The sequence below is a fragment of the Xylocopa sonorina genome, chromosome 3, assembly GCF_050948175.1.
Source record: "Xylocopa sonorina isolate GNS202 chromosome 3, iyXylSono1_principal, whole genome shotgun sequence".
NCBI classification, from domain to species: domain Eukaryota; kingdom Metazoa; phylum Arthropoda; class Insecta; order Hymenoptera; family Apidae; genus Xylocopa; species Xylocopa sonorina.
Genome location: NC_135195.1, coordinates 7,083,923 through 7,110,269, shown reverse-complemented (window position 1 = coordinate 7,110,269; position 26,347 = coordinate 7,083,923). Strand labels below are relative to the sequence as shown.

At 40.2% G+C, this 26,347-nt stretch overlaps 4 protein-coding genes across 8 annotated transcripts in view; 2 read left to right on the top strand and 2 right to left on the bottom strand.

The window, feature by feature from the left end:
• Snf4agamma (SNF4/AMP-activated protein kinase gamma subunit) overlaps nt 1–4,484 on the top strand; it is an 83,819-nt gene extending 79,335 nt beyond the window's left edge. Inside the window, exons 10-16 of one of the 2 annotated variants that reach the window (XR_013101680.1) lie at nt 617–754; nt 874–1,026; nt 1,130–1,308; nt 1,392–1,595; nt 1,679–1,825; nt 1,955–2,127; nt 2,595–2,734. Coding sequence is in view for 1 of the 2 variants with exons in the window: in XM_076892448.1 (XP_076748563.1) it covers nt 617–754; nt 874–1,026; nt 1,130–1,308; nt 1,392–1,595; nt 1,679–1,825; nt 1,955–2,048; nt 2,595–2,878 (1,199 nt within the window). In the remaining variant the exon portion in view is untranslated. Of the gene's footprint in view, nt 1–616; nt 755–873; nt 1,027–1,129; nt 1,309–1,391; nt 1,596–1,678; nt 1,826–1,954; nt 2,128–2,594 lie in introns of both variants that reach the window. The other variant, XM_076892448.1, reaches the window with a different exon arrangement.
• A 2,049-nt stretch (nt 4,485–6,533) lies between these two features.
• L(2)k09848 (WD repeat domain 74 lethal (2) k09848) lies at nt 6,534–8,728 on the bottom strand. Of its 2 annotated transcripts, XM_076892487.1 has the most exons (7): nt 8,599–8,728; nt 8,312–8,459; nt 8,129–8,224; nt 7,643–7,949; nt 7,216–7,313; nt 6,941–7,142; nt 6,534–6,868 (listed from the first exon to the last, which is right to left on the bottom strand). In XM_076892487.1, exons 1-7 carry the CDS (start codon nt 8,654–8,656, stop codon nt 6,545–6,547), a joined length of 1,233 nt encoding a protein of 410 aa, XP_076748602.1. In that variant the 5' UTR covers nt 8,657–8,728; the 3' UTR covers nt 6,534–6,544. The 2 variants fall into 2 exon arrangements, with proteins under 2 accessions (XP_076748602.1, XP_076748603.1); XM_076892488.1 differs by lacking the exon at nt 8,599–8,728 and having other exon boundaries at nt 8,298–8,415.
• Nucleotides 8,729–9,569: 841 nt separating this feature from the next.
• On the top strand, nt 9,570–11,361 carry LOC143433547 (coiled-coil domain-containing protein 43). The gene is made up of 3 exons (XM_076910900.1): nt 9,570–9,818; nt 10,212–10,603; nt 10,686–11,361. Exons 1-3 carry the CDS (start codon nt 9,654–9,656, stop codon nt 10,756–10,758), a joined length of 630 nt encoding a protein of 209 aa, XP_076767015.1. The 5' UTR covers nt 9,570–9,653; the 3' UTR covers nt 10,759–11,361.
• A 2,450-nt stretch (nt 11,362–13,811) lies between these two features.
• The window catches only part of LOC143422070 (uncharacterized), a 149,422-nt gene continuing 136,886 nt past the window's right edge, over nt 13,812–26,347 (bottom strand). For 2 of the 3 annotated variants that reach the window (XM_076892443.1, XM_076892444.1), the window contains 9 exons: nt 22,040–22,181; nt 21,080–21,296; nt 20,219–20,317; nt 19,898–20,056; nt 19,676–19,814; nt 19,024–19,339; nt 18,798–18,927; nt 18,245–18,705; nt 13,812–14,327 (listed from right to left, as the gene is read on the bottom strand). In XM_076892443.1, the coding sequence (XP_076748558.1) occupies nt 14,242–14,327; nt 18,245–18,705; nt 18,798–18,927; nt 19,024–19,339; nt 19,676–19,814; nt 19,898–20,056; nt 20,219–20,317; nt 21,080–21,296; nt 22,040–22,181 (1,749 nt within the window). In that variant the 3' untranslated portion in view covers nt 13,812–14,241. Of the gene's footprint in view, nt 14,328–17,694; nt 18,706–18,797; nt 18,928–19,023; nt 19,340–19,675; nt 19,815–19,897; nt 20,057–20,218; nt 20,318–21,079; nt 21,297–22,039; nt 22,182–26,347 lie in introns of those variants that run through there. The other variant, XM_076892445.1, reaches the window with a different exon arrangement.

Below are 26,347 nucleotides of genomic sequence, written 5' to 3'. Positions count from 1 at the left end.
GAGCCTTGTCATGTACGATTATGTTGTTAGGATCTTTGTTCTTAATCATAGAATTGTTGTTTGTGCGTTATTTTCTTAATACTATACGTAATGCCATCTGAATAGGTTCGTTATATAGTGACTTCCCGGAGCTCGCTCAATTATAGGTGTCCTAAGGACGTTATTTAAAGAGAACGTGATGCCTTTTTTTCTGTATATTTTCTTCTATCCAATACAAACCTTTGGCGACAATTCTTTTTATTTTTCTCTCGTCTGACCATATTTGGTGATTGTCTTCAAATATTTGGAAATAACGTTGATAGCATTTGTAATTCAGCGCCGAATTGCGCCACCCTAACCTATCGCAATGTAAGGTCCAAAAACTCAGCTAACAGCTGATCCGTAATTAGGTCAACCAAGTGTTATGAATCGAATTTAAAGTGCTTCCGTATTCGACAGTGTTCAGTGCCGATGTTTCTTTCTGTTATCTGAAAATAACATTAAATCTATCGTTGATTGAAAACAATTGGAGAATTATTGTGTACATTGTAAGAACATTGTGACATCGTATGGAAACAAAAGATGCTCCGTCGTAATCAAAAAGCTCTACTCTACTGTCAACTGTTTGGACTTTCAGAGGAAGACGAATCCCAGATCTTCGTGAAGTTTTTCAAATTTCACAAATGTTACGACCTAATACCGACGAGTGCCAAACTGGTCGTTTTCGACACGCACCTCCTCGTCAAGAAGGCCTTCTTCGCTCTCGTTTACAATGGTAAGTTACGACATAATTCTATTCTTTCACTTTTGCTTTCAATAACGTATTCGAATGTTCAATTTAATGTTTTATTCGTCATTAAGGGACCGTGTCGATTATAATTATTTTATATACAGGTGTGAGAGCTGCGCCATTATGGGACAGCGCAAGGCAAGAATTCGTAGGGATGCTAACTATAACAGACTTTATAAAAATTCTACAAATGTATTACACCAGCCCATCTGTAACAATGGATGAATTAGAAGAACACGAACTAGATACATGGAGAAGTAAATGTTTTTCTTCTATAGATATTTTGTACAACAATTTTATGTTTCCTTTGATAGTTCCATGTTCGATAATCTAAATGTTATTTAAATTTTGCTATTTCAGAAGTTTTGAAGGATCAGGTTCATCCATTAGTGAGCATTAGTCCTGATGCATCTTTGTATGAGGCCATTAAAACTTTAATTCAAAATAGAATTCACCGTTTGCCTGTGATAGACCCCGATACTGGAAATGTTCTTTATATTCTGACACACAAACGAATTCTTAGGTTCCTCTTCCTTTATGTAAGTACAAGACAAAAGAAATGATAACAATGTAAATGTTTAATAATTAAAGTTTATATTTTATTTGAATAATTTAATAATAGATACACGAACTACCAAAACCATCTTTCACTAGTAAAACTTTGAGAGAGTTAAGGATAGGTACATTTGACAACATAGAAACAGCAACAGAAGAAACTAGCATAATTTTAGCACTGAAAAAATTTGTTGAGAGGAGAGTTTCTGCGCTACCAATTATCGATGCTGAAGGGAAATTGGTTAACATTTATTCAAAGTTTGATGTTATTGTAAGTGAACATGTATAAATTATATCGATATGCTAGTCACTTTCAATAAGAGAATTAATTAACATATTTCTGTATCTTTGCAGAACTTAGCTGCAGAAAAAACATATAACAATTTAGATGTTTCACTCAGAGAAGCAAATGAGCATCGTAATGAATGGTTTGAAGGAGTACAGAGTTGTAAATTAGATGAAACCCTGTTTACAATTATGGAAAAGATTGTTAGAGCAGAGGTATAATTTTCATATGCTTTATAATAAGAATATAACCCAGAAGAGCTGTTACTTACTAATATCTTTTAAATGGTAATCAATTTTTGTGTAATATATTATTTTTAATAATCAAATAACAAAATTTTTCAGGTTCATAGGCTAGTAGTAGTCGATGATGATGATAAAGTGACTGGTATAATTTCTCTATCTGACTTACTCTTCTACCTCGTTCTTAGGCCTTGTGGTAAGAATATACTTTAATTTATACACGATGTTTCCGAAATTATAATCCAACTGGAAAGGCGGTGGTTCCTCATGCAAAAGTAAGTCGGAAGTGTAGAATTAAATTTTCTCGTGCAAGACTCCGTTTTCGAGAAAATTGGATTTGAATATTTGTTAGGTTAAGTAAATTTAATTCGGAGTTAGCCAGCCACAATGTGTTTAACTCACTTAATATGGCTATCTGTTCCTATTCTCTTCCTAAACAATATTAAAATTTAGTATAATTTAGACTAGTTATATCCACGTGGCGTACTTCTCCCATATCAGATTCCCTTCTCCATCAACCTGCAGTTGCTGTTTGCTGTATTTCGCTCGAAGCCTTTGTATTTTGAGTAAAGCATTTTTCGTATTTGATTTTCTCTTGAAAACAGAGTCCCGTATGAAGCAATTTCGTTCCGTATTGTCGATTTTCATTTGCATGTACCGCTGTTTCGGAAATATACGGTGTATATTTTCATAGCTAGAAATGCATAAAACACATTAATAATTAGTATGTGTCAATTTGCAGGTGAAGATGGCAGTAGCAATAAAGATAGTTCTGTATCGTTAAGAGCACACGATTCTAATGTATCAAAGGCTTCAAATTCTGTGCAGTCGGATGTTTCTATCCCTGATGGTGAAACAGAAGTTGAACAAGATGCAGCTGATGTAAATCAGTCCGAAGAAGCACCCGCCACACCTAGTCCACCGCTGAGTCCAGCAGCATCAGATATCTCTGAACCTCAGTCAAGTTTAGTAAACCGCACTCAAGAATCAGCATGGAGAGAGGTGACCGTATCAGGAGGAGAATGAGGCAATATTATCTTAACATGCTCTTAAGGCATGGTATCGTGTGTATCAATTCACGACTTTGAAGTCAACGTTAGCAGTACAACAGCAACCACAGCAGCGTACGACTAGAAGCTTGTTTTTCGTCCGTTCTTAACGCCCTTGTGTTTGCCGTGCTTAAGAATTTACGTGAAATGCGCGATACATTGTTCTTTGCTCGTTCAAACCAATCTACGTCACGAAACCAATAGTTATCCGAAGTTATTCTGTTCGCGAAAATAACTAAATGAATTTCACCGAATGCGACGAACAATACGAATACGATAATTAAGTTTAATTTTTTTTTATGGTACAAATGCTACTTAACATGTAGATATTCAAGCTTCTTGCCTGGAACAATTATCACGTAATTAATCTGCTCAGGGTATGATACTTTTTAACATTCTTTATCGATCATACGCTGGGGATGTTTCAACAGAATGTTCAACGAAACAGAGAGTTTTTTTCTTACACCCTTTAGATTTATAACGTTGCTATGCTGCTCCTTCTTGTACTGGAATCTTTGTATTTTAGTTCAGAATCAAGAGTTACGAAACTAATTTACTTTATTTACCGTCGGATAGTGTAGGAACATGTCCAGAGGACATGGAAGAGAGTAGTATCGAAGAGTGCTCCATAATTAATAAATATGGACCTCATTTTTACAGAGGCCTTCCACGCTTTTTTCCTGACAGGAACGAATACTACAGTTTTAAGCAAATGTCTAAATATTATATATCCTGTATGCTTACCTATAAAAAATACAGTAGCTTCTTATCTGTGAACTTATCACGTTAGATGTCTGAATATTAGAAAACAGATGTGCATAATAAGTGATTTTGTTTTTTTTTTTAAACGATTGCACAGCATGTGATATTTTACAAAAAAAAAAGCAAAAAAAGGAAAAAAAACATGGTGCTTTTGATTTCGCATTAACTCTGATATAGCAATCAAATGGAAGTAGTGTGCATATAATAAATAACAAACAATAAAGTAAAAACAGTAGATGAAACATTCAAAATTGATTGTGTTGTATATAATATTCTATACAAGCTTCACGAAGTATTTCGGTACAGGAAAGCAATACATAAATAAATTCAAAATACCAGTCTGTTGTTGAATGTATATGTTACTATTTTATGTGTCTTTTTAAAAAAAGTAATGTGTTTACAAGACGAAAATATACGCTACTAAGCATCAAGAGGCCTACGTAAAGTGAAAAATGAAAACAATTGTACAATTAGTATGTGCTGCCACAAATGTTAATTAATGCTTTATATGTGTCCAAATATCTGTAGCAATGATATTCGAGTCACTTATAAATCAGTTTAACTAGGAACATATATTTTGTTTATTTTAGATTTGTGTGTACATATAATGTTATTTAATAACGCTTCTTTTAAATACTTTTATGTTTGATTTTCCAGGTTTTTTTTTTATAAATTAACTATTTTATGATCATAAAAATTTTTATTTGGAAAGGGAGAAATAGAATTGTAGAAGGCATATAAAAGTTTTTACACGACGTTTGACCAAATTCTGTATATTATGTAATTAATGAGAATGTAATTGACGTAATTTAAAACAAAAAGGAAGAGAAAAGAACGACGGATGAGGAGTTTTGTAATTCTATTTTTATTGTCACTAATTTTCACTTTTAATCAATTATCAATCGAAAGGAATCATTTTGGAAATCGCAAAAATTATTTATCGTAAATATTTATAATACTAATCCTATTTTTCTCGCGTTAGTTATATAGTAATATTATACAGAGATTCAAAAAGCACCAGTGTTGAATTATATTTCAGAATTATGTAAACTGTAAACTGCACTCTTTATTGTACATGATTTAAATAACAGAATATATAAAAACAAGTGGCACAGAAGGCATTCCTGTATAAACACAATCAATTAAAAAAGAAAAAAAAAACAAAAAAAACATTGTTTCTTCTCGAAACAGATTTTATTCTACGCTTACTGCACAGAAAAAGAGATGGAATTATAAAATTATGCAGAGAACTGCGTGTTACATCTATATGTGGAAATTTGTATGTAAAATGGCCTCTGTGCCAGGGAATATATATTCCTTCTTGGCACAAAGTCCCATTTTGTGTAGTAGAAATACAAAACCCACCTACTTTGAATCTTGAAGGGGACAGTGCCTGTAATTTAGTAAATTTATTCCTAGGTACATATACGAAGATAAGAAATAAATATTCCATTTCAGAATGGGGACATAGTCAGGATAAAGCAAATTTATGTTAGTATTAATTAACAACAGGCGTAGTGGACAATGATTTTTGTACAGCTGAAAGGATTATAGCGGAATAAGATTTAGTATGCTGTAGCTGCGAGAATTATTTCCTTTTAGTACAAAATGCGTTTCAACTTTTCAAGTTGTTACGTTCACTTTTTCTAGTTTCTAGACGTAACAACAAAATTTACAATAGCCTACATCCTGCAGCAGATCTGATTTCAATGTTACTATTAAAATCGGGAGCACAACTTTAACGCGATCTTAAATTCGGCGCTGATTTGTAATTAATAGTTGCGCAATAGTTTCATTAGCTAGATGAGTATGAAGAACTTATCTGGTAACGCATACTATGTGCAACTAAAAGTATGCATTTAATCGCGCGTTTCTATTCCAGATTGACGCAGACAAGCGAGTTTTTCATACACGAACGTATGTATGTCTTAACTTTTTGTTCTCAACCGAAAGAAAGAAGAATGTACAATATTTTTTCTGATAATTATTTGAAAAGTCCATTTTTCTTCAATTCTACGTAATGTAAATTTAAGTTATTGCTGCAATATTCCATCAAGCTTTAAAATTATTTGTAGAATTGCAAGCAGCAGTGTGTACATTTGCGCATGAAAAATTTGCTCGACTCCACACCAATCTCGATAGTAATTCAAAAGATTAAATTAACGACTGATAATCGCAAGTCAGCATTGAATCTTAAGCAAAGAAAGAATACTGATTATTGTTTGAGAAGCCATTGAAGTCAGTGTACGTTGTATACAAGAACCAAAACGATATAAATATATATATATAATATAATATATATATATATATATATATATATATATATATATATATAAACAAGGTATTAAGAAAGAATAAATTGTACAATAAAAGATTAATCGAATAATTTAGACAGTACATTTAGTCGCGTCTCAGTACTGTGTATCCAAGGCAGAAAGCGATTAGCGTATTATTCATTACCTTTGTACATGTAAGGTACAATGAAAAAAAAAGAATTGCTGAGTGACAAAATACATCGTAAAGAAACATTTTATCTCATTGTTTGTAATAATTTCTGCGTGCCTTGTTATCCATGTTTTTAAAAGGTTTTGCTCCATATCATTGACTATTTTCGATATTCTATATATATAAGAATTCCTTAAAAATTTATAAACAAACTTATAAAAAAAATATATATATATATAAGTTTTTTTATCATGTATGACACAAATATGTTAGTATTTGTTAATAACATAATTATGTCGATGAATTCAATTTTTTCATCTTCTTGGAACTTTTTACTCTTTTGTTTTCCATTAATGTAGATTTATCAGTCACCTAAATATATATATATATATATATTACAAAATGAAATAAAAATCATTTTCGTTTGTCAATAGCTTTACAACGATTTAAAATGAAAAGAAAATATTGCGAAATTACTTACGATTTCATTATATAGTGTAGAGTGATTCAACTTTCTTCGCTTTATTCCAATTAATTTGCTATCTTCCTTATTACCAATCACTTGCATCGTATCAAATAATGTATCGTACTCCGGGTCACTATCTGGATGTATTTGCGTGTCTTTTTGTGTATCTATTTCAACATCCTCGCTAATTGTATCGTTACGACTTTTCGTGTTTTCTGCATCGATCACCTTATTTACTGGTAATGAAAATTCCGAACGTAACAACATACAGGTCATTTTTGATGTTAAGTAAACCTACGAAAATGACAACATATATGGACTCTTTTAGTAGCACAATCTTTGATTAAATGCATCCATAGAATTTACCTTTTTCAGTAACTCTTTTGTGTCAATGTGATGTATTCGTAAATGTCTATCTAAACTGATGCTAACAACATAAGGCTCACTTTTACTGCAGGCTATTGCAGTTACACCACCAACAAATCCCTTATAAGTATTTAATACTTTGCCTGGATTTCTTAAGTCTACGAGATTCATTCTACCTTTGCCAGAACCCACTATAATTTGCCTATAATGAAATCACACATAGCTGCTTTAAAAGAAAAGCTACAATGTAGTTACCTTACACAGATTGCACTTACTTTTCTCGTGGTACCGTACACAGTGTTGTTAATGCTTCATCCTTAATTTCCAAATTTATAACAGGTCTTCTTTGTACATTTGGATCATATAAACGAACCTTTAAGAATTTAATTATTTTTAATACCAGGCAATAATTACATAATTGGAGATGTGAGACATCAAATAAGATTTGTTAAAAAAATTTTATATTAATAATAATCCGAAGTTTAGTTATTGTTATTCGCGCTCCTGAATGTAAGCAATGTCCTCTTGAAAATATTATCTCTATGTCTTATATTTATCAATGTTATTTGATCCCAAATAAGAATAGCTCCACTGCTTGCTTGAATATTGAAATAATTCTTCTAAAAGGACACGACTTACAACTGTAAAACACAATAGTGATAACAGTTGTTTAATGGAATCTTACACTAATTAGACCCTTACATGTCCATATCTGCCAACTGTGACAACTTGTTCTGTGTTAGGAAGAAACTCTATGTCAGAGATCCATATAGGAACCCTTAATTGTAACCAATCATGAGGTAAATTTTTTTCTACAAACATTTGTGTTTGCCTTTCTATGTCAAATATCTTCAACTTATGTTCTCGGCCACCAGTAGCTATGATTCTCTTGTTTATTTTTGAATGACGCATTCTTTCTAAATTTTCACCAGCTTTTATTACAAATCCATCTTCTTCTTTAAATCGCCATAGCTTTACTTCTCCTGAATGAACAGCAGTTAAAATTGCTCTGGAAAATAGAAACCTTAAGTATAGTTGTAAATCCCTAATTACATTAAACAAAAGGTTCAAGCTACACAGTAGTTGCTGGTTGCATAAGATACATAACAAGAACTGTTATGTTTAAGAGAGTCTGCTAAGCCTCAAAGGAAGTTTATCAATAGTTAATATCATTAAACTGTTACTTACTCGCCGCATCGAGATATGCCATTAATTTTTCCTGTTCCTACATTGCAAATGAAAGAACACGTGAACATTGAACAATCCGTATCGTAAACCTTTACACTGCAAAACAGAATAAATTAGCAGGTTTCTATCGTCAGTAATAAGAACAATTTCAAGTTGATTGATGAGTTACATATTATATATAACCTCCTAACTGCTTTCGCGCCGCAAGCAAGTAAAACTTCATTCTCTTCATCGTTGCCCCAAGACATCGATGTAACCTCATCGTTATTAGTTATCGACACTAAGTTTTGTATGTTGTGCATTACAGATTCATCTTTTCCTATTTTTATACCTATTGGCAATAGTTTATATTTGAATCATCGTGTACTTTAAATTGTAATCGTTTGTAAATAAGATCGGCGAATTTTGTTGAGGTTAACATGAGGTTAACTATTAATTGATCGTGTAGAGTTTTGATCTAGAAATAATACCTTTGAAAACTCCAGATTTAGCGCCGACATAAATGTTAAAATCATCTTTCTGTGTCATTTTGGGAAAGATAAATTACAAATATTGAATGTTATCGATGGTATATAGGTTAACCGCCTCATTAATCGAGAGTTTAGTAATACGTGAAGCTGCCTTTAAGGAAGTTATCGGTGTTACGTTTTAGCGTGAAATTTAAACATGTTACGTTATTGCCTGAACGTAGCATCAAGTATAATACATTGGGATTTTTGTTTTTTCAGAAAAACAGCAGTTCACTCATAATATTGAACGCATCTTCCAAGCCGTATGTCCTACGAGAAGTTCTGCTCAACTTTTTTCTTGCTTTTCAAGTGTAGCATCAGCTGCAAAAATTTGTCACACGATTATTATATTATACGTATATTGCACATTTATTGCCTTCCTGATTCCGTCACCGCCTTTCTTCCCTTCTCCCTGCTGTTCTCCCTCGCATCTTAATCGCAGAATTTTAGAATACTGCTGATTAAATAAAGAAACTCCTTAATTTTCATTGCAAAAGAAAGAGTCCGATACGTTATATCTCCCGCTTTAGAGGTAAGAGAGAGAGAAAGATATATACGAAAGCTATAGGAAAGAGTGAGACAGCTGTTAGAGGCTTTACTGTAGAACCCGTGGCGCCATCTCTGTGAAAAGTGCTCAAACTGGTCGCTCAGCGGTACCGACAGCGAAGTGAACTTCAAAAACTACTAGCGCCATCTCTGCGGAAAGTACTGAAACTAATTACCGACCTAGCTTCAGGGTTCCTCCAGGAGATGGCGCTAGTAGTTTTTAAAGTTCACTTCGCTGTCGGTACCGCTGTGCGACCAGTTTGAGCACTTTTCACAGAGATGGCGCCAGAGGTTCTAGAGTAGAGTAGGTGATATCTGTCTCACTCTTTCTTATAGCGTCTTTCTCTCTCTCTCTCTCTGTTACGAGCACTTAGAAGAACTACCGCTCGCACGAGTTCTATAGTAGTTAAGCACGAACTGGTTCGAACGTATTACCAACCGAAGGACCCGGAAAATTGAAAAAGCCGAACATGGCGGCCGCTACGAACTCTTTCGATAGTTGGCTGAGCAAGAAATTGCAGGCTTTAAATACAGACGAAGGCGTATTTGGATCGTACATCAAAGGAATATTAGAGGGCGATGAAACGGAAGACGAGAAGACCGAAGCCCTTGAAAGCATACTCGCGGGCATAACGGTGAGGAGCACACGGATTGTGAGGTTAGAATATGCTTGCTGTTCGTAGCCGGTCAAAAATAACAGCGGAAATTGTTATCGTTCGTTTTGTTATGAACTCGCATGTGTCTCTCCCCAGAATTCGACGCGTTACGCGTTTTATTCTCACGCGCGCGCGTCCAACTGTTGTATCGACGTATTAACTCAATTATTTAACAACTTAATAATTCGGCAACATTGTGCAACGTACATATAATCGAGTGATATTAAATCGCGGATGTTTATGCATTTTACTTGTTTCATTTACTTGCATTTAGAAGAGCATAGATGTCCACGGTTCAGACTACCAAGCACAATACTTATTTTTTCACGATCGTACCGTTTAATTCTTACTTATTTACTTACTTACTTTTAGGACGATAACATTGGGAAACATGTGAATGAAATCTTAAAAGCATGGGCAGAATGGTTGCCCGTCGAAGAGGTAGCCGGTTCAAAAGTTCCAGTGGAGGATGTGGACGTCAGATTGGCTAAAATGCTGGAATCGCAGTCACTCCCTACGACGACTCAAAAGAGCTACACAGAGGAGGAAAGGAGAATAAGAGAAGCAATTCTAGCCCAATACAGCCAAATGTCGGACGAAGAGAACAGCGAAGGAGATGGCGAAGAGGATGGAGCAAGCGGAGGAGGAGACTGCGGAATCGAGAAGAATACAAATGCAGCTACGATAATACAACAAGAGAGAGAGAAAAGGGAGAAGGCTAAATTGGAAAGTCAAAGGAAAAAAGAGAAAGATAAAGAGGATAGGTATCCTTTAAAAAAAGATTTATTTCTTAAATGTAGAAGAAATAAATATAACTTTAATAATAAATATACTGTTTCCATTTAGGGAAAAGCAAAAACAATTAAGAGAAGAAAAGAAGGAGAAACGAAAGACACAAAAAGGAGAACGAAGGAGGTAGCATTGGTACAAGAGGATCTTAATTTTTAATTCAGAATTTCAAATAATCAGATGCAAATTAGCATACATATACATCTATATTTATTCTTGTGCATGCAATCTTCTCCAACAGCTATTCAAGTCATTTACTAATCCTTTACCAAAAATTTGTGTCCGTAGGATCAATGTCTTAAAGAGAAAATAGTTTCAAGTGGAGTAGCAAAACATATATGCGTGTTGCCGAGCAATGTTAATCGTATTGTAGGTAATAATGTTAACTATATTATATATGTATATGTATGTAATATTGCATCCTGTGCCTTCTGCCTGTTGAAAATCTCTGTAAAACGGTACGATCTTCCCTAAACTAATTTTCTACTTCTACTTTTCTATACTTTTTGTAAAATTGAAATTTTTTTATCGAATCATGTGTTATTTATATTGAAAGTATAATGATTCTTGAATTAATCTTTCTAATTTAAATTTAGAACAATATTGAAACGCTAATTACAAAGCGTTAATAATCCAAATGCAGGTAAATGATTTGTACTTACCGCTAACGCTTAGCGTACTATCATTCTTTTTTTATTATTTAAACCCTGTATTTAATACTGATAATTAAATAAATCATTCGAATTCATTTTAATTCCTACCAAAATATATTCACGGATTAGTTGACGAAGATAGTTGAAGTAACTTACTCACATTTTTCGAAAGTAGGAGATCCGTTTCCCGATAGTAGGATAACGATTAAGATAGCGGTTTATGTGTTTGTATTTTTTATTAGTATATATTTACACACAAGATACCGTGTCGAAACCGAGTCATCTTGGTATTGCATTAATAATGAAAGACAAACGCAGTAAGATAAAAACAAACGAACAAATGATACAAAAGATGATGGATGCTTCAGTATTGTATCGTTAGATATACTAATGTCGTTATCATAATCATTTATTATTAGCAATTCTTCATTTTCGTTCACTATAATTAAGTTGGGCAGAAATTGACGAACTCGTACTTACACGATATAACAAGGTGTTCTCCACTGCTCTTCAACGCCGAGTTACAAATCATCATTATCAATTCCTGCTCTCTCACTCTCATTCTCTCTCTCCCTCCGTCGCTTTCTCTCTTTCTCTTATATCTTTTCAGAATTCTTCGATTCTCTGCGAATATCCTTTCCCCCTCCCGGTATTATTTCGTTTTATCCTTCTTGTTCTTTCTTTGCGAAGCTCGTATAATTATACACGTTGAATAAAAATTCTCAAGTATAATAATATCTCAAAGTAACCGTATGCTATCACACATTTCTAATGAAGAAAATCACGATTAGAATTTACGCTATCGATCTTTTTATCTCAACATGCGAAAATCTGTGTCGTTACCAAAGATATATATATATATAAATATGATTATATATATATATATTTATTTATTTATTTATTATTACATTTTGTACATGCTTTTATTTTCGAGGAATACAATCTATATTAACCACACGAAGTCTATATAATTCATATAAAGAGAACTCGACAATGACGAAAACGTACACATGGCGGAGAAATGTACAAATCCCGTTGCAGTCTCTCTCAATCAGCAACAGCGCATAGAATCACGAATATGAATAGATTTCTGACAAATGAGATTAACATTTTTGCTATTCGAAGTTCTATCTAAACGCTTAGCTACGAGAAATTTGGCGGCACTCTAACACAAAACATATTACTCATGATTGTCCTATCGGGGTACGCTAAGTATGAACGGTAAATCGTTGTTACGATCAATATTACAGGATCGATCGAGCGCTAGGAATCATCAATGTTGCGTCGATAATGGGAGGGGGAAAAGGGACGGTCGTGGCGGATGGCGATCATCTCGCCCCGTCTACGTAATGCACAGTTACTATCTAATTGTATTCGATAGATCTAATCACGTCGTTAACTCGATAATTAGTTACGCGATGTCCTAACAGATATGCGCTAAGAGCATTCCACGCTGAAGCCTGAAAGAGAGTCTTGGCCTGCTCCTCCTCCTCCTCCTCTTCCTCCTCGCGTTCTTCCCTAGAGTTTAGACCATTTTGGACCATCCCCCTTTGCTTTTTTTTTTTTAGTAACACGTTTTCCGGACTAGAAAGCGACTTGCCGTGTTCGTCCACGTTTATATTTCACGAGACGGCGATGATTCTTTCTCAATCCAATCGAATCGAACATAAATGATTTCGTTTCAGACGACACGTCGATTGATTATTCAAGCTCAAACATCTCTATACGCTTTGTTTCTCTACTTCTCCGTTTTCTTTCCCCCCCGTTATACTTCATATTACTTCTACAGAAAGTATATCTCACAAATGTTCGTTTATATTTAGGCATATCTCGGTCCCACGCGACGCGCGTACGCGCGCCTCTCTTATACATGCCGCGCGTACACACCGTGCGTGGGACATAGTCAGTTTACGTAGATTAAGTCGATTCTAACGCGTTTAATTTGATCCCACTGTATACAATGTAGTGAACACAACTAAAAACTCAAGGTCTGTACAATCGACGCGAACGATTCGCACAAATGAAAGCGCACGATGAAAGACGGAACACGCCTTCGTCGACTCGATCTCTTCGTGTTTTTTCTTTTTTTTTCATAATCTCAAATTTTCGCGTCGAATGCGCCCAATTTGTTCGATCGCGAACCGTTCACGCGGGAACCGACGCGACGAGAATAAACGCTTTCCGTGTTCTTCTTTTATATTTTTCTTTCCTTCTACCTCGCTTGGCACGCTTCTCGATTAAACGCCTGGTAACTTGTTCACTTTTAAGCATTTGCCGTAACGCTTTTGCAACTACTGTACTGAACACTAAACATACTCGACGCGTGTGGTATTAGCGGCAGTCACGGTGCGATAATTAATTCGTCGAACACATCGCGCGCTACCAGATCATTAACTGCAACGACGTGTGCGCTGGACTTCGTGTAGTAAGCGTATGTTTTAAGTAAGAAAAATTTGTTTCTCGCGCGCGCTCGAACTCCCGTGAACGATTCGATCGAGACGATTGAACGCGATCGAACAGTACCAGGGGGTGGTGGAGTGGATAAGGGATTATTCGAACGGTCTTCTCTATTTTATTTTCTAAATGGATACCCTATTATTTAACTCGTTTTTTTCGCTTCCGCGTGGGTTACTTAACACGTAAAATCGTATATGTATATACGTATATGCGATAATGTAACGCATTCTCGCTGGACACATTCTCCCCGTACCAAGTACCTCTTCTCTCTCTCTCTCTCCCTCTCTCTCTCTCTCTCTCTATCCTCGTTTCCTGTTCTCTTTCTCTTCTCCTTCTCTCGTTTCTCTCGTCCACTCTCGAGCACACATGCATACGCGTTTTGTTAATGTTAGTTATTATACAGAGTTTGATATTTGTTGTCTCGCTATAAATCTGAGTGTATATGCGTGTGGATGAGTGTGTGGGTGTACGTGGTGTGTAGATGGGCTTAGATGGTACGCTCGTTAAATGTTGGACTCGCCTCTCTGACTACAGCCGAACAAACTGCTTCTGTGGACAGCTCTCTCTCTTTCTCTCTGGCTGGTGACGCCTGTGAATTTTAGAACCGTTCGTTACGCGCTCTGATCAATCGATCCGATTCAAACGATTCACAAACCCGCGAGACACGCCGCGTCTCAGATTTACAAACGAGCGTCAGATAATTGAACGCTGCCTCGCGTTAAACTACGGTTCTCGTAAATGACGCGGGTTCACTCTTCGTTTTCAATTAGGATAAGGTATCTTAATCTATAAGCGCATAATGCGATGCAAGTGTGTAGGGAAACAAGTAAAAGACGGAGACCTCTGAGATTATTCTGCCGCGATTCTCGTGGAACGTAAATCGTCGAACTTGGATAAATCATGCACTTAAGTCATGCTATTCTAAAATTGCCATTTGAATTTTAACATTTATTTATAACCAATTATAATCTCTGCTCGATTATAATTCGGTTATGATAAATTTAAAATTCCAGTCCGATTCGGTGTGAGATTTCTTTTTTCTTTTGCTTTTTCTTTATATCAGAAACAAAAAAGATATTCACGTCTGTTTCGAATACCTTATCCCGTCATAATATGCAATTTTCCATAATATTCCCGATAACACAGTGGTTTCATTCTCGTACAATACAAGTTGTCTCTCGTTTACGCGATACAGGAAACGAACGCTCGCAAAAAGTGAGTTCCATTTAAAGTCAACGATTAAACCAATCTTCAGATGAATCGAGGGTCCAGCAGATATAGTTATACAAGCGACGAAAAGAAAAAGGTCAGGAAAAGAAACATGCAAGTGTGTAAAATCGCGAGACCATGATTACCGAAAACCAACGCCGCCGCCATATTGTCGGAGGTCTCCTGCAGGGAGAACAGTCGAGAGAAATGCTTCTCAGTCTGTGGTCTTTCGATCGATGAACCGTGATATCGCGATCACGAGCAAAAGTTACGTTTTTAAATAAAACTTCAGTCTTTGCCGCAGGATTATTTCTCTTTTCTCTTTCTCGCATTTTTCTCGCGCAAGGCGTCGAATACTTAGACCATCGTTGTCTCTCGAGGCTACCGTACTTCTGTATAGTAGTTAAGATGACCAGATCTTTCGCTATTGAACTTAAAATCGATGACTACTAGATTAGCCGAGTTTCAGCTGTTTCTGACAAAAGTGGAGGCGTCTGATTATCTTAAACAGTAGACTCGGACACCTCGAGGACCAGGCGAAATACAGAAGTGAGAACGCGCGACAGAACAGGCTCCAACGTCGCTAATTAACGAGCGATTACCGTGTACGAGTTACGCTAACGATATTTACCATAACTACGAGTATACTTCTGTCGTTTAGTTGAACTTTCATCGTGATACTTGAACACCGAGCGGAAATTCTCGTTTTATAATTGTACGCGTGTATGTATGTGTGTGTGTGTGTGTGTTGTGTTCTGATGTACATCAGGCAACGTATGTTACACGGTACAGGCGTTTTCCCTTCAAATCCATCGCATTTATGCTAGAAGGTAACACGAATCCTCGATCGTGAAGGGATATGATCCTCGATAATTTCGCGGTGAACGCTGCGGACGCTCGAAAATGTATATTAATGGTGAATGGAGAAAAAGAAAAGATGAAAATAAAAGTCGACGGTGTCTCGTGTGATTGTGTGTAATTGAAATTGTATAGTAGCAGCGACCGCGGCTAAAAATTATGCGAACGATGCGACGAAGAACTTTCACGCGACTGGTAATTTCTGTATGTTATCTTCTTTTTTTTCTTCCTTTCTTGAGACGCGTATTCAGACACGGCGCGGACGAGAGGGTTTTTCACGCACGGTGGTGCGTGCGTGTCTTTATTTTTCGCTCGCGATCGAAAAGAAAGGAAGGACACGCGGTTAAGTGGTAAGAACTCGTTCGTCCGCACCGGACCTTACTGTCACGATGAATAAAAAAATGAATGGTAGAAGAAGAAGAAGCGAGTGCGTGCGGTGAAGTTATGAATTTCGAGGGCTTAATTAAAGTCTGTACAATTCTTACGTTAATAATTGTAATAATAACAATATAGTAGTAATCATAATAATCATGATAATAATGTTATCTCTCTGCGTGTTATTACTCATCGGACAACTTCGTTAATATCGTAATTGTATAATATTGCGATTATAGCGAGAGCGATATAATCAATGTTAAGAAAATAATGATTAATAGATAATTAAGAATGACAAAAGAGAAAAAAAATAATGAAATTATTAATTATAGCGATCATTTACTTCTTAATATCAGAGATCTACGTAAAAGACAGTGGTAGATTAATATCACAATAAGACTACTCAGGCCTCGTGAAACTGGGGCACACGCTTCGTTTCCAAGAGTTACGCTTCTCTCTCTCTCTCTCTCTCTCTCTCTCTCTCTCTCTCTCTCTTTCTCTCTCTCTCACTCTCTCGCATTCTTTCTTACTCCCTCTCTCACCTTGAGGTTTGCCTTGACGTTTCATTATTAATCGGTACGACCCTGTTGCCACGGGGTTTCAGACGACTCAGGTTCTACTTACTTATCTCTTCTCTCTTCGCGTTTTAATCGCGACTCGATGCTGGATAACGCACGATCAGAATATTAATCCTATCGCGCGGGGATCTCGTTGTTAAAAACGCATTCACCCTCTTTAGTTGTTTCGCCTCGTACATAGTATGTATATATATAATATATATATGCGTTCGTCGATTGCGAACCGAACATCTTCCATCGTTTAAAACGTTCCTACTCGCGACGATCGTCCCTATTTAATTATCGTATGTTCTATGCGTGTATGTACGCGTCGTTACACACAGCGTTGGGCACTGCGCGCGAGCGAGAAACGACAGACGCGTCGTTCGCGGTAGCAAACTCTCCGTCGATCGTTATCGTTGGAAGAGATCCCCTCTTCCGCAAACACGATTCGCAACACGCATCATCGGCTAGAGTAGTAAAATTCTCGCTACACTCGGAGGACAAGGGATGAATGCCTTGGGCGGGGGCGGGGGAACGAAATTCTACTTCCGATCGACCTCTACGGTTATACTGGTGGCACGCGCATCTGAGTAACGTCTGCCCGTTGGGATCAGATTCTTTCTTCTCTCGAATCGAAACGACCGCTTTCCGAGTCTCCTCTACGGTCTTTAATCGTTCACTGCTCTATAGCCAGGTCCTGAAGCATTCCAGAGAAGAAATAGGAGAAATTAAATATCTCTTTAATATTTAATCAGGTCAAAGAAATGTCGACGATAGCTGTTCATACTCGTTACTTCAATCACGGAACAATCGCTTGTTCTTTTAAGATACGATTATGGCTTTCCAGTGGATTACTTCAGGACACCGCTCTAGGATTAACCGCGATTGTATTTCTTCACCGGAGCAGTTAAGGATTAAAGTGTGATTCGCAACACAGGCGTTCTATCAGGATTTATTTCGGCCGTACAGCTCGACGTACGTCGCGTGGGTCTATCAAGAAAATGTGAAAGTCTTCGATTCTCGTTAGCGATCGGATCGATTCACAGCCAGCCACCACTTCAATGTCATGTATCATCCCAAGGGTTCTCTCGCTCTTCGAGCACACGGGACGTCGAACCCTACCATATGTATACTCGTGATAACGGATAACACGATGCACCCTCACGAGAGTCATCGTAACGATTAAATTCGTAAACTCGGGCTACCGTTGGTCTTGGAACTTCGCACGGTTGACCACGCGCCTCTGTGTACGTATGTCTATGGTTTTTGCTCGTTTAATATTCTTTGTGGTTTTTATTGTCTAGACCAAATCAACCGGGCAGCGTTGCGTCGCGTTCCAACCGAAAAGACCAATGCACGCCTCCGTCGTGTTCGTCCGCGCGTGCGATCATCCCGTAGTACGTCGTAGAGCGAGCGTTGGTTCGATCGCGACACGGTACGCGCGGAAGCATCTAAAAGTGGGTGGCGCAGAACCGATTTCACAATATCGGCGGTAAAAACGTACCGGAATCGTCGAGATTCGGGTCCAGGCTCGCGACGATATCGCCCGTCGAGGCGTGCCTCGAGGTGGTCGTCTGCGTGGTGCTCGCGAGCGCGTGGCTGCTCGCGCTCCCGTTCAGCTTGCTCTTCACCACGAGGCCGGCGTTGTCCGTGTTCTCGGTCGTGCTGATCCTCTGCATGTAGTACTTGCGCCCCTTTGAGACGCGGTACATGGTGTACGGCGGGTCCTCGACGGTGGTGGCCCGTTGCCTGGGCGCGCTCACGGTCACGCTGACCGTTTGCGCGTGGGCGGACTGCGACGAGCTCTCCATGCTCGTCGTGTTCGCGTTCGCGTTCGCGTTCGAGTTCGCGTTCACCGTGGACGCGGTTATCGTCGACGTCGAGGAGCTCACGTGAGAGGTGGACGAGTTCAGCCACTCGTGACGCATCGCCTCGTCGGGGGTCATGCGCTTCTTTGGATCCCACCTGCGGGGAACCAACGCGAATCATCTTTTACAAATATTCCGTGATACTTGGCTCTTTCTAATACTCTTAATATTCCACCACATGTCACTTACTCGAGGCATCTGCTGACGAAATTTACGAAAAGCGTGTCAGTGCAACGAAGAGCCATCGCAAGATTCTTGCTACCAGCCCATCTCTTCTTTCCCTTGCTGTTTGTTACGCATCGAGGACTTCCCTTCGGGTCTGAAAACGATCGTTTAGATGATCTCACTTAGAAAATTGACACGTCAACCTTGACACTGTCCCTCGATTTTGCAGCGATTTCACGGTTGTACTCACCGAAGAAAAGCCTGCGACGGGACGCGTGATTAATAATGTGTTCCGGGGGGAGACCGAGCACTTCCATGATGCAGGCGAGCTGCTCGATTTCATCCTCGCCGGGGAACAACGGGCAGCCGGTGTAAAGTTCGGCGAGGATGCAACCCAAACTCCACATGTCGATCGGCGTTCCGTACGGAAGGCCAAGGATCACTTCTGGACTTCTATAAAACCTGGACTGAAGGTACGTGTATACACGCTGGTGGCTGTAACAGGAGGACCCGAAGTCTATCACCTTGATCGAGCTGCTTCCCCGCTGTTTCAGAAGCACGTTCTCCTGCAACCGGGAACGAAACCGGGATTAGAAGATGGCCGATCAACGAAGAGGCCTCCACGTCTATTAACCCCCGTGCATTCTTAGCTGTTTACATCACTGTTTACTCTTGCTCCCGGCTAGTTCATTAACGCGTGGGCCACAGTGGACTTTTATCGGACAAAGCAGACGCTTTTCAGCGTCCCAGCCGAGTACAAAGAGTTCTGACGAAACTTCTAAATATCTTTTGGAATTTTCCAAGTTTTAACAATTTCGTTTCGTTGCGTTTTCTAACTGCAAACAGTTCTTTCAGGGGAGATGGGTAGGCGTGGTCGAATGAGATGTACGTATGGTACTTACGGGTTTCAAATCGCAGTGAATGATCTTCTCTCGATACAGCAGTCTCAGGCAGCTAATTAACGAGTTGGCGAATCGTCGTATTAGGCTCAGGCTAAATCCCTTATAGTTATTCTTTTTGATTAGCTCGTACAAATTCAAACTGAAATAGAAAAGGAGTTGTTTAAAATTATTTTTACGACATTATCTCGTTGTCGAAGCAAGAGAGAAGCAGGCGTCCCGCACCTCATTAACTCGAAAGTGATGCACAAATGGTTCCTGAAGTAGAAGTATTCCAGCATGTGTATCACGTTGTGCGACGCGTTCGCGTCCAGGTCTTTCTTCCTCAGGTGTTCCAGGATCTCGACTTCGACCAGCGCCTGATGATGGAATCGCTTTTTGTTCCTGCGAAAAGGACAAGCCGGTTAAGACGAGGCGTGCGCACGCTGCGCGTGAATGGAACCGAAGGATGAACGAGACGACAAAAGCGAGCGAGCGAGCGCGCGATGGCGAACGACGCCTCTCCTCGCGGTAATTCGAAGTGATTCACCGGACAAGTTCGCTCACCTGATGATCTTGATGGCGATGTACTGTCCCGTCTTGTGATCCAACGCTCTGATCACTTGCCCGAAGCTTCCTTTCCCGATCACCTCCAAGATCTCGTATCTGAGAAGGAACCAATCGATATTTATTGTTAATTGTTGCCAGTTTTCTCTTCGAAGAGGAAAGTTCAAATTGGTACAAATCGTACGACACGCTTAGTTCGCAAGCTTGCACCCATAGACGCGTGTAATTTCTTTCTTGCACTCATCAATTCTGGATTTTAGATTAGATAAATCGAATCTGTACGAGAAATTGATACGGAAATGTAGTTGGTTTCATGGAATCGGAGAGACGAACTTTTCAGACGAAATTCTCACAAGGGAGCATTCATCCCGCTTTCAAAACTCGCGACTCTAGCCTCTTTCGAGTAGGCGTATCTCGTTTCGCGTAGAGTAATTTCTCGCGCTCGAAAGAGCAAGTCCCGTAGCCGATATTTACCGTCTCAAGTTGGATCGTTTAAAGCTTTTCTCCTGGCTTTTAGGTATTACCTTGCAATTTATGACCATTCGCATTTAAATACTGACCAGCTGAAATATCGACCAAAAAGGATCAAACTACCGGCCAGTGAAATACAAGCCGTGAAAAAATTGTCTTCAGCGTAGAAATCGCATGGGAAACAGAACAATGACGCTTTTATTTCTCGATAGATTAGCGGCTGCAGAACCAATTCGAGCGTTTATCGCTCCTAATTGCGGTTGAATCGCGAGGATAATAGGAAATCGTGAAATCGCCGCAAGAGTAAAACGTTCGCTAAGTGTTCGGCTATTAAAATGAAAGTCTTCGAGGGGGAGAAACGAACGGAAAATAAAGGAAGAAGGAACGCACCTGTACGAGATATGATCGTGGAAGACCTTGTTGTAACTACCGTTGTCGTCGTCGTATCCACCGTTTTGGGACGAGCCCTCCTCGCCGTGGATCTTCGTCGCCGACAGGCCCAGATACCAGATCTCCGAGTACTTCTCGATCTCGGCGCGCTCGAACTCCGTGAGCCTCGATCCGTAATACTTGAGCGCCTCAGAAGCTGTCATTGGCAATCTGCCAGCTGTTTTTCACGGATTAATTCAGACTGATAAGTGCGCGGGGAAATGTTTACGCGTAACGATAGAGCTTTCGCGAGTAACTCAACGAAAACGCGAAGTAGTCAACTTGGCGGGGTGCCATGCAGGATACCATGCAACTGTTCGAGTGCCACGAGCTTTTGGAGAAATTCGATCGAAAAGTGTTAATGGTGCTTCGAGATTTCTATGTCTCAAAATATCAAGGAATCTTGTGACAGAGCGCTTAAAAACTCGAGCTTGTGACACTGTGGGCGCTTAGAAAACTCGCGCTTCTGATGCTACAGGCGCTTGAAAAATTTGCTGATACTGAGGTCGCTTGGAAAACTTAGATCATTCGCTTCGAGATTTTTATGTCTGAAAATGTCATGGAATCTTGTGCTTGTGATAAAGGCGCTTAGAAAACTTGGGCTTGCGATACCGTGGCCGAAAACTTAGACTTAGTTTTCCATGAAGAATCCCGCGTACACGCGCGCCATTGGAATCGGTGTCAAGGTTCCCGTGCAGGAAAGTGGCGAAAAATTATTCGCGCGTATAATCGTCGTTGATGCATGCAAATCGTGCAACCCCCGTGCGTGCAAGTACACGCTCGATCGAACTTCCCGGCGCGATGCGCGGACGTTGATGTATTCGACGGAACAACCGTTTCGTTCTTCGATTTCAGGCAGCCCCCCGTCGCCGAGCAGGATGGCGGCGGTTCAATTTAATGCAAATGCGAAACTGTACTTACGATACACGTCGTGAGATGTGACGTTGATAGGCTCGTGTATCGGCATGTTGTTGTGGATGTTGTTGGACGTCGAGTTGGTCGTGTTATTGTTATCCGACTTGTCTCCCCGCCTTGGTTTCGGGTGGAAGAACGACAGCAGCTTCTGAAACACAAGACCATAACGATCGTTCAAATTTCTCGCACCTACCAAATTATTTCCAGCTGCAAACATAGATCGACCCTCGTAAGAATGGCGCAGCGACGATAACGCGAGATCTTCTACCGATAGGTAGAGAAACAGCGAACAAATTCCATTATTCCACGCTTCACGGACGTTTCGCAGGGCAAGAATTCGATGTTCTCTGGAAACGTTTCCTCTTTTCTCACCGCTGATCCATATATTCAAAGATTAGCGGATACTCCTCCGGTTCCTCGCGCGATATTTCACAACAACAGAACCGTGACCGAATAACGAAACGTTGCACACTCGAAGGAGCGCGGTGAATCACGGCCGTACACATTAATCGAAGAGAAAGATTCCGCGTTAAATTCAGCTGGCAACGGTAACAACGGCCATAATTCACTTCCTCGATCTAAAGTGGCCAGCAGGTTTTCCATCATGCCGTGCTACGGGGAACACGTTTTTCCGCGTCGCGTCTGCCCGCTCGCGACTTTCAAATTTATTTAACCCGCCACGGGACAAAGGGGGGCCGCAGTTTTCGTCGCCGGTGTTTTACAATCGCAAGAGTTTCTCGAGGGAAAGTGGGGTAACGGGGTGGCTGTAATAAATTCCGGCTGCGGACGTCGACGACGAGGAGACTCACGTCGGTGATTGCGTCCCGCTGCTCCGTCCCCGTGATCGTAATACAACATTCGCGTACGGACGCGGAATACCTTGTCATAATTCCGTGGAATCACTTCAAAAGCCTCCTTTCTAAACCAAATCTGGGTTATCTATCATCAATACGGAAAAAAGCTACCCCTCTCTGCGAGGCATTCTACGATCGCTCAGATAAAATGTACGAACCACTTTTTCCATTTAAAATCGAAGTCGAAGATACGAAGAAATATTGCGGATAATTAAAAATAAAATAAAACATATTATACGTGAATAGAAATCAGAATTTTATTTCATTTTCGACACGCGGGATAAACATCGTTAGAAGTTTCTTCTTTTTAGTTTATTTTACTTTGAGACTTACCAGTGTGTATATAAATACACTCACAGGCAGTCTCTCTCGCTCACGTGAAACGAAACTATCGTCTCCATTCGAAGCTTCCCCATAAACCACATACCAAACATTTAACGACCACTAAATCTCGCACTTCTCGAACGAAACAAGGGGAAATAAAAAAGGCAATCTCCTTTCTCTCCTATTTCACCGACCCGTTTACGTCGAATCACTGCTCGAATCTTATCAAACAAACAAGTTCGGCATCAGTACGTCCCGCTAATGAATCGCCGCTATTAATAACCGAGCGCAATTATTTCCGATCCTCCATACGTGAAACGAAGATGCGCGCAAAACGATAACAATAGTGATTGTGAAGGTGTGAAAAGGCTACGGACTTTCTCGCAAGTCTTATTGTGGAATGTAATTATGATCCAACGAAATCTCTTTCTCGCGTTTAGAAAAAGGTACGCTGCGAATGGAAAACTCGAATATCGCGAGCAACCGTGTCGTCCTCGCGCGTTCTACGTTAAAACGAAAGAAAGAAGGAAACGAAAAGAAAAAAAAAGGGGGGGAAACGGGGAAGAAAAATTGATTTGAACGGAGCGACGGTTCCCTCGAATGCGAGTAAGAACGGAGGAGAGCGCGCGGAAGATGAACGGTAAGGAACGAGTTGGATATTGACCCTCGACTCGGTGGCTCAACGAGTTTAACGACACCGGGAGAACCGAGCTGACAATTATGCCTCCTCTTTCAGGCATTAAAGCGTTTCGTTTGCGGAGCGTCGCCTTTCCGTATGGCCAAGGGCAGTCACCGGTCGCATGTGCCGTTTGAATGATAATCAGCCGTCTCTACGGCTGGCTCGTTCCACGCTCTTCTGATAGCGGCGATCGTTGGTCGCGCGACCTACGTTGCCCATTAATTTTCCGCGCGTGTCTTTCCCGCCCGCGTGCCACTGATTTCGCGATCTGCTCCGCGCGTACGAAACACGCGGATACAAGAAACGATCGGATAGAATCGAAGACGAGAGCGAGCTGCCCGCGCCAACGGATCACCCCCTGGGACCAAAATGGCGGGCGAAGAGTTGGAGCGTCGTTCGCGCCAGTTTACTTTGCTCTCGATTGTCTCGTGCAACGAGCTACGTCGAAGCGAGTCGTGCATGTTCATCATCGTTCATTTTCGCGTATATTCTCAGGACCTCTTCTGTGGTTTTCTAGGGATAAATTTGGATGTTTGGATCTGGCTGGAGGTTTGTTACCATGGTCTTACTGTGTAGGGCCGTCGAGATAAACCGAGATGGATTGGAAAGTAGATTGGTAGCCATAATCGGTTGTAATAGAACGATCGTGAGTTATGTTTGGACAGATACAAATGTTTCGCTTTATGGCCAGTTATTTGGGAAACGATATTAACGCTACTTAAACCTGCGGCAGTTTTATTATCCGCAATTGGTCCTTAAAAGCCAATATGTTTCAAGTAGACAAAGAAAACGGTCTCCTTCGTTAATTAACCTCGCCCAATTGCGTAGCCTGTTGTCTGGGTCTCTATTATTCGTTTTAATAGAGGTCAATTCTATCCAAATTCCGCCGGAATCACCTTCGTGTCGCTCTTACCGATCGGTAGCAACCGCGGTGAAATTGTAAAGCGCGGAAGGTCGCTTCGTGGCCATCGATTCCGTGGAATCGATAATTCCACGGTTAAACAACGAAAATTGCAGTGAACGGGGGTAACTCTCCTGTCGAGTTACGAGCATATAAAACGCGATCGATCGAGACACGGCTGGGAAACTCGAATTCGACGAAATTCGTTCGTTCGCGCGTCGCGCTGCGAAGAAACGCTGCCGTGGAAACGTTGCTTCCGGGGGCGGTTTTCGAATTCCTCTCGCGAGATTGATTTACGAGGACGGACGCTGTGATGGATCGTCGGATCGTGATACGCGAGATATGGGCGAGGAACGGAGGTTGAGAGCATTAGGGAATATGGTTTATTAATCGCGTCGTCCTCTTGCGAGCGGCGTGTCTTGTGGCACGTAGCTGGACACTTTCGACATTATTTCTTTTAGTCATCCATTATTCATACGTACAATTATGATTCAGCTTATAATCTTGTGTGTATCTTGGAATTTTATTCAATTCTTATCGAACTTTCTTTAATATGGTACAGTGAACAACAGACGATAACGAAAAATTGTAAGTTTCTCCATTTTCTTCTGTCCAGTAAAGCGAACGATTGTTACCAACGATGTCACTCTCAGTTTCTACGTCCACTTCCGCAGAAACTTGTTTAGGATCGCGGGGAAATTAGTATTCCGAAAAGGTCGAATGTCGGGGTGCTAATTACTTCCTCTCTGAGCGCGTTAATTGCCAGGGGGCCTTGCGAAGATTCTGCAAGGATTCGAAAAGAAGGCCGCGTGCATCGATAAGCGACGCTAAGTAGCATAGTTTGTTCGATCATTTTTGCGTGAACAATCGACCCGTTCCGGCAATGGTAATGCCGTGCAAATTGCACCTTACTACGCGCGTACGAATAGGATATAATTAACCTTAACGCAAGTGCAGTTGCTATCAAGATAACTAGCTGATAAGAGGCCGCATAGAAGCCTAAGCGCACGTTAACAGCCGCATTGAAACGCGAGTGCATTGTACGTTTAATTATACTTTAACCGAACGAAAACGAGACACAAAGAGACAGACGAGACCATCGTCCTCCCATTGATCCTGACGTGTATGCACGTATTCACAGAGCAACGAGAAAGTTTCTTTCGCCGCGCGATCCCTCTCGTTCCGTTCCCGTTGAAAACTATATTACCAATTAAGCCGCGCCGAACCGACGAACTCGTTGGCAGATAATATCGAAACGCGTTGTCTACGCATTAACAAGCTTGACGAGAGCCACGAACCGGGCATAAATCAACGCGAAACGAGATGTAGATTTAGCGGACGCGCGAGAGTTGACGAGAGGGAGCAGCTCTCTAGCGAGGATACACCAGGAAGCGAGCGAACGACCAGCTTTTTCCTCGTCCGTCGCGTTACGAGGATAGGATCGATCCATAAGGACGGCTAATGACTCGCGAGCAATCAATCCGGATAATGCGTGGTTGCTGATAATCTTCGAAACTATGCTAAACGCTGGCTGCGAGCTGTGCGCTCAACGAAAT

What these genes read in the sequence shown, in the direction of transcription:
- LOC143433547 (XM_076910900.1), top strand. Translation starts at nt 9,654, where the DNA reads ATGGCGGCCGCTACGAACTCTTTCGATAGTTGGCTGAGCAAGAAATTG. An exon ending in GCATACTCGCGGGCATAACG is followed by an intron (nt 9,819 to 10,211) that starts GTGAGGAGCACA and finishes ACTTACTTTTAG; the next exon opens with GACGATAACATTGGGAAACA. An exon ending in GAGAAAGATAAAGAGGATAG is followed by an intron (nt 10,604 to 10,685) that starts GTATCCTTTAAA and finishes GTTTCCATTTAG; the next exon opens with GGAAAAGCAAAAACAATTAA.